The sequence below is a fragment of the Anas acuta genome, chromosome 3 (assembly GCF_963932015.1).
Source record: "Anas acuta chromosome 3, bAnaAcu1.1, whole genome shotgun sequence".
Classification (NCBI taxonomy): Eukaryota; Metazoa; Chordata; class Aves; order Anseriformes; family Anatidae; genus Anas; species Anas acuta.
Window position 1 is genome coordinate 72,968,372 of NC_088981.1, and position 14,657 is coordinate 72,983,028.

Below are 14,657 nucleotides of genomic sequence, written 5' to 3' on the forward strand. Positions count from 1 at the left end.
GACTGAACATGGCATCCATAGATATGTGAGTGCATGCGATAGATATGCTCGTGCCTGCTTATCTCGGCATTGATGGGAACTCTGCTGACTGCATTCAGTGAATAAATGACTCGAAGGCTTTCAGTAAGCTGGGAACCTTAAAATTTCCTTGGAATGGTGTATCTTGCTTGACACCAAGGAAATTAATAAAATACAGAAGCATTATTGATGACAGCAGTCATGGTGTAACTATTTTTAGCTAATATTACTACTTTCAAGTAATTTCATCTACTTGATAGTTAGTTCTGGTTTTGAGACCTAGGCTTACTATAAGATTCAGATTCAGACACCCCCAGAAGGTGCTTCCTCCTCGTATAACACCAATTTCTACACCAGATGGAGTTAATCACCACCCAGAGGTTCCTAATTGACCTTTCTATGGCAGTCAATATAGGCTGGACAGTAGTGGTACCACTGGCAAAGCACACTGTTCAGTTAGTTATTTCCCAGGACACACTAATAGCTTGTAGGGCTGAGATGTCTTATTTGGGGAGATGAGGTCTACTGAAGAAGTTCACAAGAGAAAGGAAAGGAAAGGAAAGGAAAGGAAAGGAAAGGAAAGGAAAGGAAAGGAAAGGAAAGGAAAGGAAAGGAAAGGAAAGGAAAGGAAAGGAAAGGAAAGGAAAGGAAAGGAAAGGAAAGGAAAGGAAAGGAAAGGAAAGGAAAGGAAAGGAAAGGAAAGGAAAGGAAAGGAAAGGAAAGGAAAGGAAAGGAAAGGAAAGGAAAGGAAAGGAAAGGAAAGGAAAGGAAAGGAAAGGAAAAAGAAAAGAAAAGACCCTGAGGCCATTTATACACCCTTCAAAACAGCTGGGTGGATCTAGAGTCTAAGGCAGCCTCTGAAAGTGATACTGAAATTTGTGATCACTGATGCTGAACACTGAGATCACATTACTACTGTCTGGTTTGCTCTGGATTTTCCTTCCTTGAGTTTTTATAGTCAGCCAAAGGAGATGTTAGACTTCAGGAGATGCTTTTCCTTATATACTTCTTCCTGCTGTGGTGGAAAGAGCAAGGCTTAAAAGCTGCAACACGTCCTATCAGTTTGGGAGTGTCTTGGCAAGTAGAATGAGTTTGTGTAAGAAAACATGAAACAGAGACAAAAAAACGCAGGAGCAAAATTAAAGTCAGGGTAGCTTGGCTTGTGATCTTCCCTGAGGAGTCAGGGAAAAGGGTCTTGTTCTTCCTACCCTGATGAGGTCCAAGTCACCTAGCTGGATAGCAGGTATCATTAAATAGGTAGTAGAAGACCCTGTATTTAAGTCACTGAACCCATTGAGGGTCTCAAAAGATAAGATAAAGATAAAAGATTTATTTAGAAAGGATATATATTCTCGAGTTTCCTTGCTTCAATTACTATGATGAGCAAAGGAAAACTGGTTGTTCACGTGTCCTCATTCTATAATGAGGTATATCCAGAATCACATGCACAAGGGAAGGGTCCTCAAGAGGTCATTTAATTCATCCTTTACCTAGAAATTGGAGAAAGTTCTAAACGTAGAATGACCTTAGCCCTGAAGTTCTATGAAACTCAGAATAAAAGGAAAAAGCTTTGGACTTACATCATCACCACATCATCACTGTTTAATGGCATGCTGATACTGCTTGTTTCTATTAACACCATCAGCAGCCTTTGGCAAAGCTGAATGATTGGTGTTGCTGACTTCTCTACAGAATAAGACTGAGGGTAAAATTGCCTTATACTGTTTATTTTACTTAGAAAGAACTCCCATGTGATTCTTTTTCTAAGAAACACTTGAGCATGAAGACATTCTGTATTTGATTCTTTTTAACACCAATTAACTAAGAAAGAGAAAAGGTCAATTATAACCCATTTTGGACCAGCAGAGGTAGATTGTGACATAGGATGGATTTCAATTCTATGAATAACGTGATGACACCTCTTTTATATCCTATTGCTTGGTCCATCATCTCTCTCTCTCCTTGGCCAGAAGAAACTTGATAAAGTCAAGCTGGGGTAACATACTTGTTGAAAGGGCTCCTCTACTCCATGAAGTATTTGCAGCAAAACAAAACACATTTCTCACATAATATTTTTAAAAAGTGGGCATAGGAATCATTTTTCATCTTACACTTAAGCCTCCTCACTTAGACAAACTGCTCTGAACGAGTGTCGCAGGTGAATATTGTCCTGGCAACGATGGCATGCGGGCATGGAAGGGAAGAAGGAGGAAAGTGCAGAAAGACCCAAGTGCCTGAACCCTATGAACAAGGGAGGAACAAAGTATTGTTTCTAGAACACAACAATAGGCTCATTTGCTCGTCTGTGGAGGATAGGAAAAACACCCACATGGATTTAAGAATGCTGGGTGAGAGCACATGCTATCCCAGGTGGGAACCTTCATGCCATGTAAGACCATGGCTCTGTCTGGCTTCTTGTGTCCAACCACGATGAATATGTTCTCCTACCAACCCTCGTGTACTCTGATGGAGTTTATGGAGCAAGGTGTGTATATTGTGATTCTTTACTTGGTTTCCTCGCCCATTTGTAGTTCAGCGACTGAGTCAGATTGCACCGAAACCCATCATGCAAAAAATCTGATAGCCCGGCACTCCATGAACTGCTTAATCTTTGTTGGAATCCACTTGACACACTAGCCTCCACAGTTCATTTGTTTTAAGCTTGTTGCCTGTTAACTTCATTTCCTAGTCCCCTTCCCCATGCTGTGTATCTTTATCACATCCACTTTAGCCTACTCTTTTCACATGAAAGTGTCCTAGACTTGTTTGCTGTTTCTCACAGACAGGCCATTCCACATAACTGACCATTCTTCTTGCTTCTTTGTAGCTTCTCAGAAGGAATAAAACCTTTCTGCTGAACCAGATTGTGCTGACCCAGAAATGTCCACGGTATTCAATATATGTATCATTTTTCTGCTAATTCATTTCCTGGTAATCTCTAGAGCAGTCATCTTTTCCTTTCTTCTTTCCTATATTTTACATTTTTTTCCTGGATGTTTACACGTTGATATACTTCTCAAACTGTCTAGAAAACAATACTGATATGCCTGGCTTCTGAGATTCTGCTTAAATCACAGGACATTATGTCACAATTTTCAGTCCCTGTTTATGATTTCTGTTTTTTTTTTTTGCCTCTCTTTGTGTGTGTGAATCCTGGTAATATAACAAGAAGTTTGCAGCAAAAAATAGAGAATATATTAGAAAATGGGAGTAGAGTTGGTGAAATAAATAAATAAATAAATAAACAAATTCTTGAGCCTCTGTGTATGTAAGAAAGATCTCCAGCAGACATTGTCCAGGTATTAAAACAATGGGAACTGAAGTTGAAGTGCCACCTTTGTGTTCACAGGGCACTTTAGGACAACTAGTTGTACTGGAGAAATTGCTGTGCCAGGTGGTGTCAGTGTGAGCCCTGAGGTATAGATTATAAATTACATATCCTAGAACATAGCAGCAGAGCAGCATCCTGAGCGCTGCCTGTGCCCCACTGTAAGCACTTCTCAAAGAACCGAGACTGCACTGATTTTACAGTAATAACTGAGAACTGCTGTGGTTGTGACATTCCCTAGCTGAAGCATCTCCAGGATGTTTTGGCTTGATTACCAGACCATCCAATAATATTTCCAGCCAAAACTTGTAGTTTTCCACTGCATTAGAGAATCCTTTTAACAGTCTGAGCTTTATTTATTAATTACATTTGAGTAAACATTAAACAACAGTATATGGAGCAATTAACTTTGTCTCGCTTTTCTCCTTCTAACATTCAGGCTTTCAAGAGATGCCCATTGCACTTAAGAATTAAAACTGATACTGCTTTTAGTCTCTGCATCCTGCATCATGAATGCCTGCAAGTGAGTTAATCGGAGAATACATCCTAAGTTTAATCTTCATATTTAGTTCATATTTAATTCTGAAATAAGAGTTGGTGCGCCTAGAGTAGATAGTCCTATTATTATATTTTGGAGAGATTTGCACTACTGTTACTTGTACTTTCCTTATGCAGTCGCTGCTAATATTGTGTATAATTCACATATTACTTTAATATAGAACTATACTCTTTTTCTTTTCTAAGTTCTTAGAAAATAAAAAATCCAGGGACACTTCCATCAGAGGTGGATTTGTTTTTCATTAACTCACTTTTTTAGTATCTCATAATCTCTGTCACATACCTCATAGCCTGTATCACCTATCTCTGATCTGCAACTTGTATCTTCTGCTTTCACAATCTTGAGTGCTGGAGTTTTACTGTCTTTCATTTAAGTCAGCATTACCTTTGTATTTTGTAAACATAGATGAATTCAATCAGGAAGTCTTGCAAGTGAAAGGAATCAACCTCAGGTTAGTACCTACACCACTGAATCAGTTTTCATCTCCCAAGTTTCATCACTAAAGTGTTCTGAGAAAATTGGCTGTGTTAATTGCCAAGAAACTGGCACTTGATGTAAATAACCCTGCAGAAGGCCCCAAAGCATTTTTTTTTTTCTGAGATAAGATGAAACACATCTAATAAGCAACTGTCACTGAAGTAGAGATACCCAGTAAGTTACCTACAAAATGACACCCCCCAGAAGCCAAAAATGAAGTAAACATGTAAATATTTGTACAACTCACAGCTGAAGAAAGAAATCATCTCAAACCATGAACAATTACAATGTGTCAGCATTCATATTATGTAGAAATAACATTTTTTCATGTTACAGAGTTGTAAAACCAACAGATTCAAATCCTGTCATTCCTAATTAGAACTAAAAAATACTCTTTCCGTCACCAATAACAAAAGGCTTGAGAACCAGATGGGCTTTGCAAGACTCTTGAAGGTTGATATTCAGACTATTAGACCAATGCAGCCAATGAATGCCAACGATTAAGGTCTTTCCATCTAAATGCCCACAAAAATCTTAACTTTCTCACTTTTAGACGGAACACCTCAACAGCTATCACCTGCCAGAGGAGTTCAAGCTGTCATCTGGGTAGCTAGAAGATTTTTGAAGACCAGACAGTGTCACTGGATCTTTTTTTTTAAGATAATTTGGCAAGTTAGCAATCAGTAAATCTGCACTTACATTTGATTTGTTTTATTTATTTTTTTCCTCTTGATGAAGACTGTCTTCAGAATTTAAACAACCACCCTGTTTTCATCTGCTAGCTGTAAACTAAGACTGATTTTGATGAAGTACAAACTTTCATTCATCATCAGGGTGTATTCAGTTCATAAGTCTTGTCTGCACAATTAACATCCCAATTGCCTTTTAAAGATCTATGAAATATGAATCTGATAAAGGAACTGATAATCTAATAATTTCTTAGAGTAGACTGGAGTTGAACGACCACAACATTAGTCTGAGATGGGATCTTACTGGTGCAGGACACAGCTTTTTTTTTTTTCTTCTTCTTTTTTTTTTTTTTTTCTTTTTCTTTTTCCTAGCTAGCAGAGTTCTAACTCAGTTATCATTACATGAAAGCCAACTGATGTCTGACTGTCTTTGCTACCCCTTCTGAACCTTTTTCAATGCCTAGAGATTTTTTTCTCCAACTTATCATGGTGGAGTCATTGGAACATGTAACAGGTATTTTGCTCCATTACCTTAATGAAACACTGTACAGAATGAAACAATAAAAAAATTACACAGAATCAGATGATAGATCCCTGTGGATTCCCATACACTTCCTTGCATATGGAAGTTAGTCATTAATAACAACTTGCTGGGGTGATTACCTCACCTTTTAGTATAATGTATGTCATGGCATTTTCATGTAACACATAGTTCCTTTGTTTGTCAAGATGACATTAAATAACACCTGAAGCATTAGTAAGGGTGAAATACTTAACTTTTAATGCTTCTGCACATTTGATAACAGGTATTGTCCTGCCAGAAATAAGTAATAAAGTGCAGTGATGAAGTGCCACCGCCTGTTACTGACGGACTCGTGCTGCAGGTGTTTCCCTGTGGAGGCTCCGGTGCCCACATGCAGCTTGTTCTGGCACTTCTGCTGGGACCGAAGTTACATGGACTTGTTTTACCCGGTGTTCATCTGTCGTTGCAGCTGGCAGCGACAACTGAAATTAAAAAGGAAGGCACAGTAACTTATGCACACTTGTTTATTGCTTCTGATGTCTTGGTCTACGTTATCGATAGCGTTAAATGACGATTATTGTTATCATTTTTAAGTTTACAGCGCCTAGACCTCCCTTTCCCCGCGTTGACTCCAGGCGGGCGGAGGAACCCCACCACCCCTCCACCCTCCCCTCAGCCCCTCGGCCCTCCCCGCGCCGCCATTTCCCTGCGCGCCCCGGCCCGCCCCGCATGCGCAGAGGGTCGGGGGCCGGCAGCGGCCCGGGCAGCCTGGGCGCCGGCACCGGCACCGCCGCCATGGGCTGAGGGCGGCGGGGTGGCGGTGGCGGCGGCGGCGGGGGGGGGGCTGTCGGCGGCGGCTCCGAGGATGGAGAGAGCCATGGAGCAGCTCAACCGCCTCACCAGGTCCCTGCGCCGCGCCCGCACCGTGGAGCTGCCGGACGGTAAGAGGAGGAGGAGGAAGGGAAGGGGAAGGGAGCGGCCGCCTCTCGCTGCCCGCAGCCCGGGCACCGCAGCCTGGAGCCCGGCTGTGGCGGGGGGCGCCCCGCGGGGCTGAGCCCCGGGACGTGGCTCGGGAGAACGGGAGCCGGCTCCCTCCGGGGAGGTCTGGCTTTGAGCTAACCGGGGCCGTTTCCCCGTTTCCTTCTCCTTTTCCTATCCCCGCTGCCCACCCCCAGCGCCGTGGGTCCCGGGCAGCCGCTGCTCGGTGGTACCGGGCCTCGGCTTTTAGCCGGGATTTGTGTCCTGGGCTGGGTGCTGGCTGGCTGGCGATGGCAAGCCTCTTCTCCTCTCCTTTGTCTGACGCCGAGTTTCGCCTGAAAAGCTGCCCCAGGTCGCAGCCACCGGTAACAGCCCCGCTGGTGTGGCTCCAAGCTTCTCACGCATACCAGGGTGGACGTGGAAAAAAACAAACCAAAACAAAACATCTGCAGGCTGCTGGGACAGCTGGGTCAGCCTGCCAGCTGTGTCCGGCTGCGGAAAGCTCTGGGAAATGCAGAGGTTCAGTTCTCGTGAGTCATGTCCTGACGCTGGGGGAACTTCCTTCGGGGACTTGTTCCTGCAGATGAGCCTGACGGCTTTCGTTTCCAGCGTTGGAAAGGGAGGAATAATTCCCTGTTTTGTCCCTGCTTTCCCCGTTCAGACTTCCTGGCCTGGCTGCTGTGCCCTGCCCTCGCTGTCCCCTGAGGACGGGTTTGATGCCTGCTGTGCGGTTATTCATACGTAACCCAGAATGACAGACACGTTTCGGATGGATTTTACAGCTTCTCATAAATCCTTGAACAGCAGCAGTGAAAATTGTTAACATAAGTTCAGACTTCCAGGGATAACATAGTAGCACCCGCTCAACTAATTGATGATGGCAATACAAAATACTTAGCACAACCTACACCAGTTGAAACTGTTTTAAATTCTGTACCAGTGCAGGCAAATTCATGCTGAATTTGGGTTCATAAGTTTTCTTCCTGTTTTGGGCGTTATTATCTTGCTCTTCACAGGTAATCATGTCTGTGGCAGTGCAAGTGCAAGCCCTGTGACCTTCAAAACAGATAATTCCCTTGCCTTGTAGTGCAGAAGGAACTTCAGCCCTACTTTTTCTCTAGGAACTATGTGAAACAAACCATGGCTGGACTGAAATAAGGAGATAGCTGGATTTCAGGCACTAAAGGTCCAAATTGCATTCCAAGTAAACCTATGTTCAGTGCCATCTGGCTCTGTGTACGCCTTATTAGATCTCTTCTCTTTTGACCTGTTCCCTGGGTTCGTGCAGGCCTGCCCAAACGGTTCTTGAGAAACAACTGTGAAAGCGGGTTTGGGATGTAGTATTTTGCTCCAAATGTGTACTGACATGGTCAGCTTAGTAAATGTCACTCCTGGTCAGTCTAGTATGGCATGTGGTTTGGTGGCTTCTCGTGTGCTGTGTCTGGCCGCTTCAATTAGGATTCTTTGAATAACTTTAATTGGAAAGATGAGAATGCCACCTCTGCTCTCCATCCTTAAGCTAAGAGTTGTAGTGCTCTCTTAGGAAGTGAAGAGGTATCTTTGAACTTGCTTGTGCTGAAGGTGCTAAATCTAGTTATTTGGCTTCCTTTGCATGTGCTCTAGCCATTAGGGAGTTGTTATATGGATGGTGCAGACACTTCTTTGAGATTGTGATCTCTGCCAAATTCAAGCCACTGCCTGTTACGAAATAAAATAATATGTGCATCTTGTCAGGGCGGGATTCTGGATGATGAAATTTCAAGGGATTTTTTTTTTTTTTTTTTTTTTTTTCAAAGAAGAGCTCTGGAGTCTGATGCCAGTGAATACACTGAGCTAACCTTGCCAACATGACGTAGCATTTGTTTTTTCATCATTCTACTTAACTATCCTTCAGCAGACAATCTCTGGGCACTTAAGAGCTCGACACAGGTTTCTGGATTCTGCTCTCAAGGCTCAGTGCCTGAAACCTAGGCCTTGCCACCTGAAGTTGCAAGTCTTAGGCCCTTCAGTATTTGTGACTGGAGATGCAAACAACTTAAATAACGATCTCTCTAAGTTCATGAGGCATACAATGCTTTTTTTTCCCTTGTATGATGTACTTCACTTTGAATCACTAGGAGTTTGCTTATGAATAGGGATAATATTTACCAAAAATAGACACAAAAGCTCCTTAGTCCCAAACCCTTTTAATTAGCTCTGTACAGAAATTGTACAGAATGTGCACTTTGTGAAGTGGTAATACTGACAGAAACAGTATCATTCAATTTTTAATATCATTCTGTGTTGTTCGTTTCAGTATGTTTCTGTCACTGATCTGCATGATTGTGTCCTAGCCTTTTTTCATTGCATTCAAACATGGAATATGAAACAGATTACAAGTGAGAATGAAATTATTATATTCAGGTATTCAAATTGAGAGAGAAAAAATATGAATGAATATGGACTAACCTAGATTAAAGAAATTACTTTTCCACTGTTGTTATTCCTGTGAGTTTGTTAGTCATCTTGGGACACAGGAAATTTCATTCTTTTTAAAATAATTGTGTTCTATTTTGGTTAATGCACGTTTCTTAAATACTTTAACTTAATTAACAGAATTAACAATTAAAAGAATTGATGGAAAGCACACTGTATTGAAAATTCTGTAATTATTACTTTGTAAAAGAGAGAAGCATGTTAAAATTTCATGTATTACAGTCATGTTCATTACCTCTTCTAAGTATGGAGTATTTTTCTTTATAAAGTAACTTTAGGTACCTTTAACCTATGTAATAATAATAAGCTATTGAACAATGGACACTTCAAAAAGTGTGTTATTGTTGCTAGATGAACTTATTTTGCTTTAAAGATTGATTTATTTTAATGGAGCAATTTAATTTCTTTACAGATAATGAAACTGCTGTCTATACACTAATGCCAATGGTGATGGCTGACCAGCACAGGTGAGAGATTCTTTACATTTTCTAGTTTTTTGTTTTAAGATCATAGAAAACAGCATGTTTACTGCAGCTACTAGAGCACTCTCAGGAGTTCTGCAGTTGAACTGAGATACCTTCTGTAGCTTTGTGTATCCTTACCTGAGAAACCTGTTTTATTTTATACCTTAGACTAGAACTGGGATTTGTTCTATAGATGCATAGAGAGGAATTTGTGCTCAGATAAGAAAAGCATTGTTTTGTAACTAGGTTATAGATTCAAGTGTGTGTTTTTTGATGATGTAAAAACTGTTAGTCTCATGTAGACAATGAGGGTGATACTTCTGGGATTCCTTAGATGAGCAGCTCTTTCTCTTATTTGGTTGTCCGCAGTGTGTTTGGAACCTGGGTGCTGTGCAGTGCCAGCGAAGTGGTATTGCCACTGGTTTGTAGGCAAGCAGATAGTGTGCCTCCTGCTGAAAATGTAAATTGCTTATCTAATCAGGATAAACATTTGTTCTGCATAATACCGTGTTGATACCGTGTGCATAGGCTTTAAATTATGTGATCAGCTCATTGCTGGAGGTTGGAATGACTGGTTCACTTGTAGTCTGACTTATTTTGAGATATTTTATCTTAACTAATTGTTAGGACTTGAAGGGTTTTATTTGAATTTCTTAGCCTATTATCATGAGTCTTCCTACATTATCATAGTGATCTTGTGTACAAGTCTGCCTTCTGAACTTTATGTTTAGGAAATCTGCTAGATATCTGGATAGGATGCTTGTGTTAAGAAGATGTGAGTTTGTAGATTTTTCAAACCAAAGCTAGTGTTACATTTGTTTTCTGTCTGTGAAGACATGATTTGGTCATCCAGTGTAATGGTAAGTAGTTCACATTCGAAGCTTCTGCCCCGTCACAGTTCATTTTTTTTTATGTGCAAGTCAGAAGTGGAAAAGTGTTAATGTGCAGGTGTTTACAAGTTTTTGGAACTTTTCTTCAGAAATCAGTCAAAGGAGAAACAAATTGTGATCAAGTACTAAATAGAGTACTCGCGTACAAGTTGCAGTAAATACTTTGGATTCTGTGAGCTATTTTTTATTAACGTTTTATATCTCTTTTTGAAGGTCTGTCTCGGAGCTGCTATCAAATTCAAAGTTTGATGTGAATTATGCATTTGGACGTGTGAAGAGAAGTTTGCTTCATATTGCAGCAAAGTAAGACTTATTAGAGTCCAGACCAGAAGTTTACAATGAAAGTAATACCACAAATCTAAGGCACCAATGTAAGCTGGAAAACTCTGTAGTATCAGTTAACATTTGTTTTTGCACTACTTTTGATTTTTTTTGTTCTTTTTACCAAGAAAAATGTCTGTCCGTTGGGAGGACAGGTTTTACACGTGATATCAAATGGCTTTCCAAATTCTAGTGATTTCTAGCACCTTGGTGGATACTTTCTTCCTTTCTCACTTGGGAAGCAGCTGTTCCAAATCCCTTCATGGACTGTAACAGAAGGGGAGATAACTTGGTCGTTCTCTTCTAATGTATTTTTTAAATAATGTTTATCTTGGTTAAAGGACTTGAATGCAAGTTTCAGATGTGTGACCTGGATTTATTATTTATGTTGCTATTCTATGTGATAAATATTCATTGCCAAGAAACAATTGAATTAACATCCTTAACAGAAATGAACCAGATAGTTTCCTGAAAGGCCATTGCAAAAACTAAATTTCAATGAAAAAATGCATTGCATTTGGGTCCTGCTTTAAATGTTAAAAAATAAAAAAATAAAAAAAAAAATAGTAGTGGTATTGCATATAAGTAGAAGGTATTTGGGCACAATAAAGTTAGAAATTCTGTGTTTCTAAGCAGGCTGTTTAAGAACTATTTTTCCCAAGCTTTACATCTCCGAATGACATGCTTCTTTTGTAAAATTTACTTAAAGAAGCGCTTAAAAAATGCAAGCAAATCTTTGCATGTGTCTTAAAAGTTTCTTTGAAATGATAGATCTGTTGATCACAAAACCCAACAAATTATGTTATGCTGTTTGTGAATTCTCCTTTATCTTGCCTGTTTATTGGATCATTTAGAGATCATCAAGATGCCATTTTTGCAATTTACTGTACAGTTAGGCTATACAGTTTCTTTGTGTTAGTGTTTAGTGGCTCTGTCGTTGAGGAGACCAGTAACAGTAGATAAACTGGTGAGGACAAATGAAAGAATATTATGCTTTTATCCTCCTTCTCATCTCTTCTTGTTCAGAAGTGAAATATACATTCTAAATTATGTATATTCTTGGTGACATCGATTGTCCAGAGGAGTTGTCCTATTACGAAAAGTAAAAAAGAGTTACAGATTCAAATCGAATAGCAAAGAAGCATTTGTATGAATTTTAGATTTTTTTTCTGATATTTAAACTTAAAATTGCAACTTTCAGATGCTGAAGTGTAAGGAAAAAATGATATTGGAATTAGTATTTAATGGCAAGTTCAGTCCTGTGAATAGATGAAGGATGAAGGAGATGAGAGGAAATTGTAAACAAAACACTGAAGGGATAAAGCACATTTTGATTTATATTTTAAACAACTGGTAATCTTAAAGATTGGCTGTTGGATTTTAAAGTCACTGAAGGCTATCATGAATTCATTTATACAACTTCTGATCAGTCAGATCTCACTGCATTTAAGCATCTTTCCTTTAGTTTTATGTACCTTGGAAATATGAAGGTGTAAAAAACATTTAGTGAGCTTTATCTAATTACAATCTGTACATAGTACTACTGTTTTTATATTGATATGAACTTGGTTTGTAAATATCCTTGTTATCTTGTTCTTAGCTGTGGATCAGTTGAATGCCTTGTTCTACTATTAAAAAAAGGAGCAAATCCAAACTATCAGGACATTTCAGGATGTACACCTCTCCATTTAGCAGCAAGGAATGGGTAAGAAAAAATCTTTAAAACTTAAATAGGTGTTGTACATAATGCGCTTGAGCTGCCATGTTCTGTAATATTTTTGCATGGTTCAGTAAAATACTTTGCCTTTCACTCCTGAAAATAGGGGTGGCAAACAGGGAACTTGAAGGTTAAAATCCTTACTTTAATATTCAAGAAATAATGTCAGAAGTGCCACTTTCAGTGGCAGGCATTTTATTGCTTTCCTTTAAGCAGGTTCTTAGTTACTTAACATCTCTACAATCCTTACAACAGTTGTCAAATAAAACGTGCATTTATGGTCCTCTTAGCTACATAAGGTAAGATTTCAAAGATGATACTCTAAGGGGTTTGAAGGGTTCAGCGATTTCAAGTTTTTGCTCAGCTAATGTCTTCGAGGTAAGTTTTACTGCAAGGAAAGGAATACAAAGTTTGCACAAACCATATTAAGCAGGGTGAATTAAACAAACACCTTTTTGTATTTGGTAATGAGCTTCAGTTATACTGTGGTATCTTAAAAAAAAAAAAAAAAAAAAAAAAAGTGTTTTAGAGCAAAAACGATTTACTTGCTCTTTTGTAATTGTAGTGCCTTTGTTCCAAGTTGTAAGGGCTCCTGTGAGACATCTCCAGTGTTACAGGAAAATAACACTTCTCATGAATCAGGGTAGTATGTGCAAGTTGTTAGCGTACATGTATATGACAAGCGGTCGACCTGATTGTTGGCAAAGGAATGGAATACAATTTAAGCATGAAGCCCTGTACAAAAGAATTAGAAGTGCAGGAAAACATTGCTGCAGAAGATGATGGTGGCAGATGGTCTTCAATATTATCTTCAGTACATCAGATAGTTCTAGGACTTGATTTATGTTTCTTTTAAAAATAATTTAAGTGTTTAGCGACTTAGGATTTATAGTGGCATGCACAGTTCACCACTCTTATACCACCCAGCATCTATTTTCTTCCTTTGTAAGTTATTTGTGATTTGGAGTGTTACCCATACCTTTATCTCACATGTAGGATACTGCTTTTCACTTGCAAGGACTTTCCACAAATAGTCTTATTACATTGCTGTTTCTCAGATGACTTGGTAAATGTAGGTGAAATAGAGCAGATGGAAGAATAAGTATTCAGCCTTTCTCAATATTTTAGTTGCATACATAATTTAAGGGAAAAAAGTCACTGAGAGATTCTTACTGTTGACAAATGGTAGCACAGAAACTGTAAACTCTTTCTAGAAGTATACTGAATTTGACATAGTCTAGCTTGAGTCCCTTAGCTCATATTTAGAGTATACCACTGCTGCAAATCAATTTAGGAGCAAAGTATCTGAGTTAGAGCAGTTTGTCAGCTGAAGCAACTACTGATGTTGTTTCGCATAGGTTAATTATATAAGAGATCACATATGAAAAGAGACAATGTTTAATAAAATGTTTTTCAGGGGAGATAATCTGCTGTTTACTGTGGAAAGTATTTTTTTTTATAGCATTAGAACACTTAGTGTTGATAGAATGTGCCTTAACTGTTATCTCTAATTGCTTTTTGTGAAAAATGTTAACTTCTTGTTTTGCCTTATTAAAGATTCTTTTCTCATTTCTTGTGAGAAAATAACATTAGCCTGAATAAACTGTCTCCCAGTTGTGTAATTTTTATTTTGAAAGTAAAGTTTTGCAGTGCTGGAAGTAAACCAGGTTCCATCTCTGAGGCCAGTGATGGCTTTTTCCCTCCAATCTTTAGGAAAATTTCTTAAAGTGTATTTTTGGTAACACGTGAAATTCCCTTGCAGTAAAACTTGTCAAAATTACTAAGTCTTTTTTTTAAAAAAAATCTTTTAATATAATTCTCAACCTGTAGGATGTGGAAGCACACATATGGCAATAGTTTTCATTTTTCTTTTTAGAGAACCTGTGAATTATGAGTAACTGAATTGTATCATAGCTGGTACTGCAAGTGAGTGGGAGGTAGTGTTTAGTACACAGAAGGAATATCTGTAGGAGAAAGGAGAAACGGCCAAGGGGCACATAATGAAATGCAGAAATAGACACAGGAGATAGTTATGTGGAAGAGAAACATGAAAAAGTTGTGAGAGGTACTAAATAAAAAGGAGTGAGAATAAGCTATTAAGGGTTAAGCACTTAGAACATTAGAGAGCAGTAAAAGACCAACAAAACATGAAGTAGGAAAAACACTCCTACTTTCATTAAGGCAGTATGTGTACTTGCCAAAGATTTACATAGTGTTA

At 39.1% G+C, this 14,657-nt stretch overlaps 1 protein-coding gene and 1 long non-coding RNA gene across 4 annotated transcripts in view; one reads left to right on the top strand and one right to left on the bottom strand.

Moving 5' to 3' along the window:
* Positions 1 to 3,678: 3,678 nt before the first annotated feature.
* On the bottom strand, positions 3,679 to 7,365 carry LOC137854441 (uncharacterized). The gene is made up of 2 exons (XR_011095165.1): positions 6,715 to 7,365; positions 3,679 to 6,076 (listed from the first exon to the last, which is right to left on the bottom strand). It is a non-coding gene; the product is annotated as an uncharacterized lncRNA (long non-coding RNA).
* Positions 6,097 to 14,657, top strand: part of HACE1 (HECT domain and ankyrin repeat containing E3 ubiquitin protein ligase 1) — a 49,307-nt gene continuing 40,746 nt past the window's right edge. For 2 of the 3 annotated variants that reach the window (XM_068677827.1, XM_068677828.1), the window contains exons 1-4: positions 6,097 to 6,535; positions 9,460 to 9,514; positions 10,615 to 10,704; positions 12,323 to 12,427. In XM_068677827.1, coding sequence (XP_068533928.1) covers positions 6,460 to 6,535; positions 9,460 to 9,514; positions 10,615 to 10,704; positions 12,323 to 12,427 — 326 coding nt within the window. In that variant the 5' untranslated portion in view covers positions 6,097 to 6,459. Of the gene's footprint in view, positions 6,536 to 9,459; positions 9,515 to 10,614; positions 10,773 to 12,322; positions 12,428 to 14,657 lie in introns of those variants that run through there. The other variant, XM_068677829.1, reaches the window with a different exon arrangement.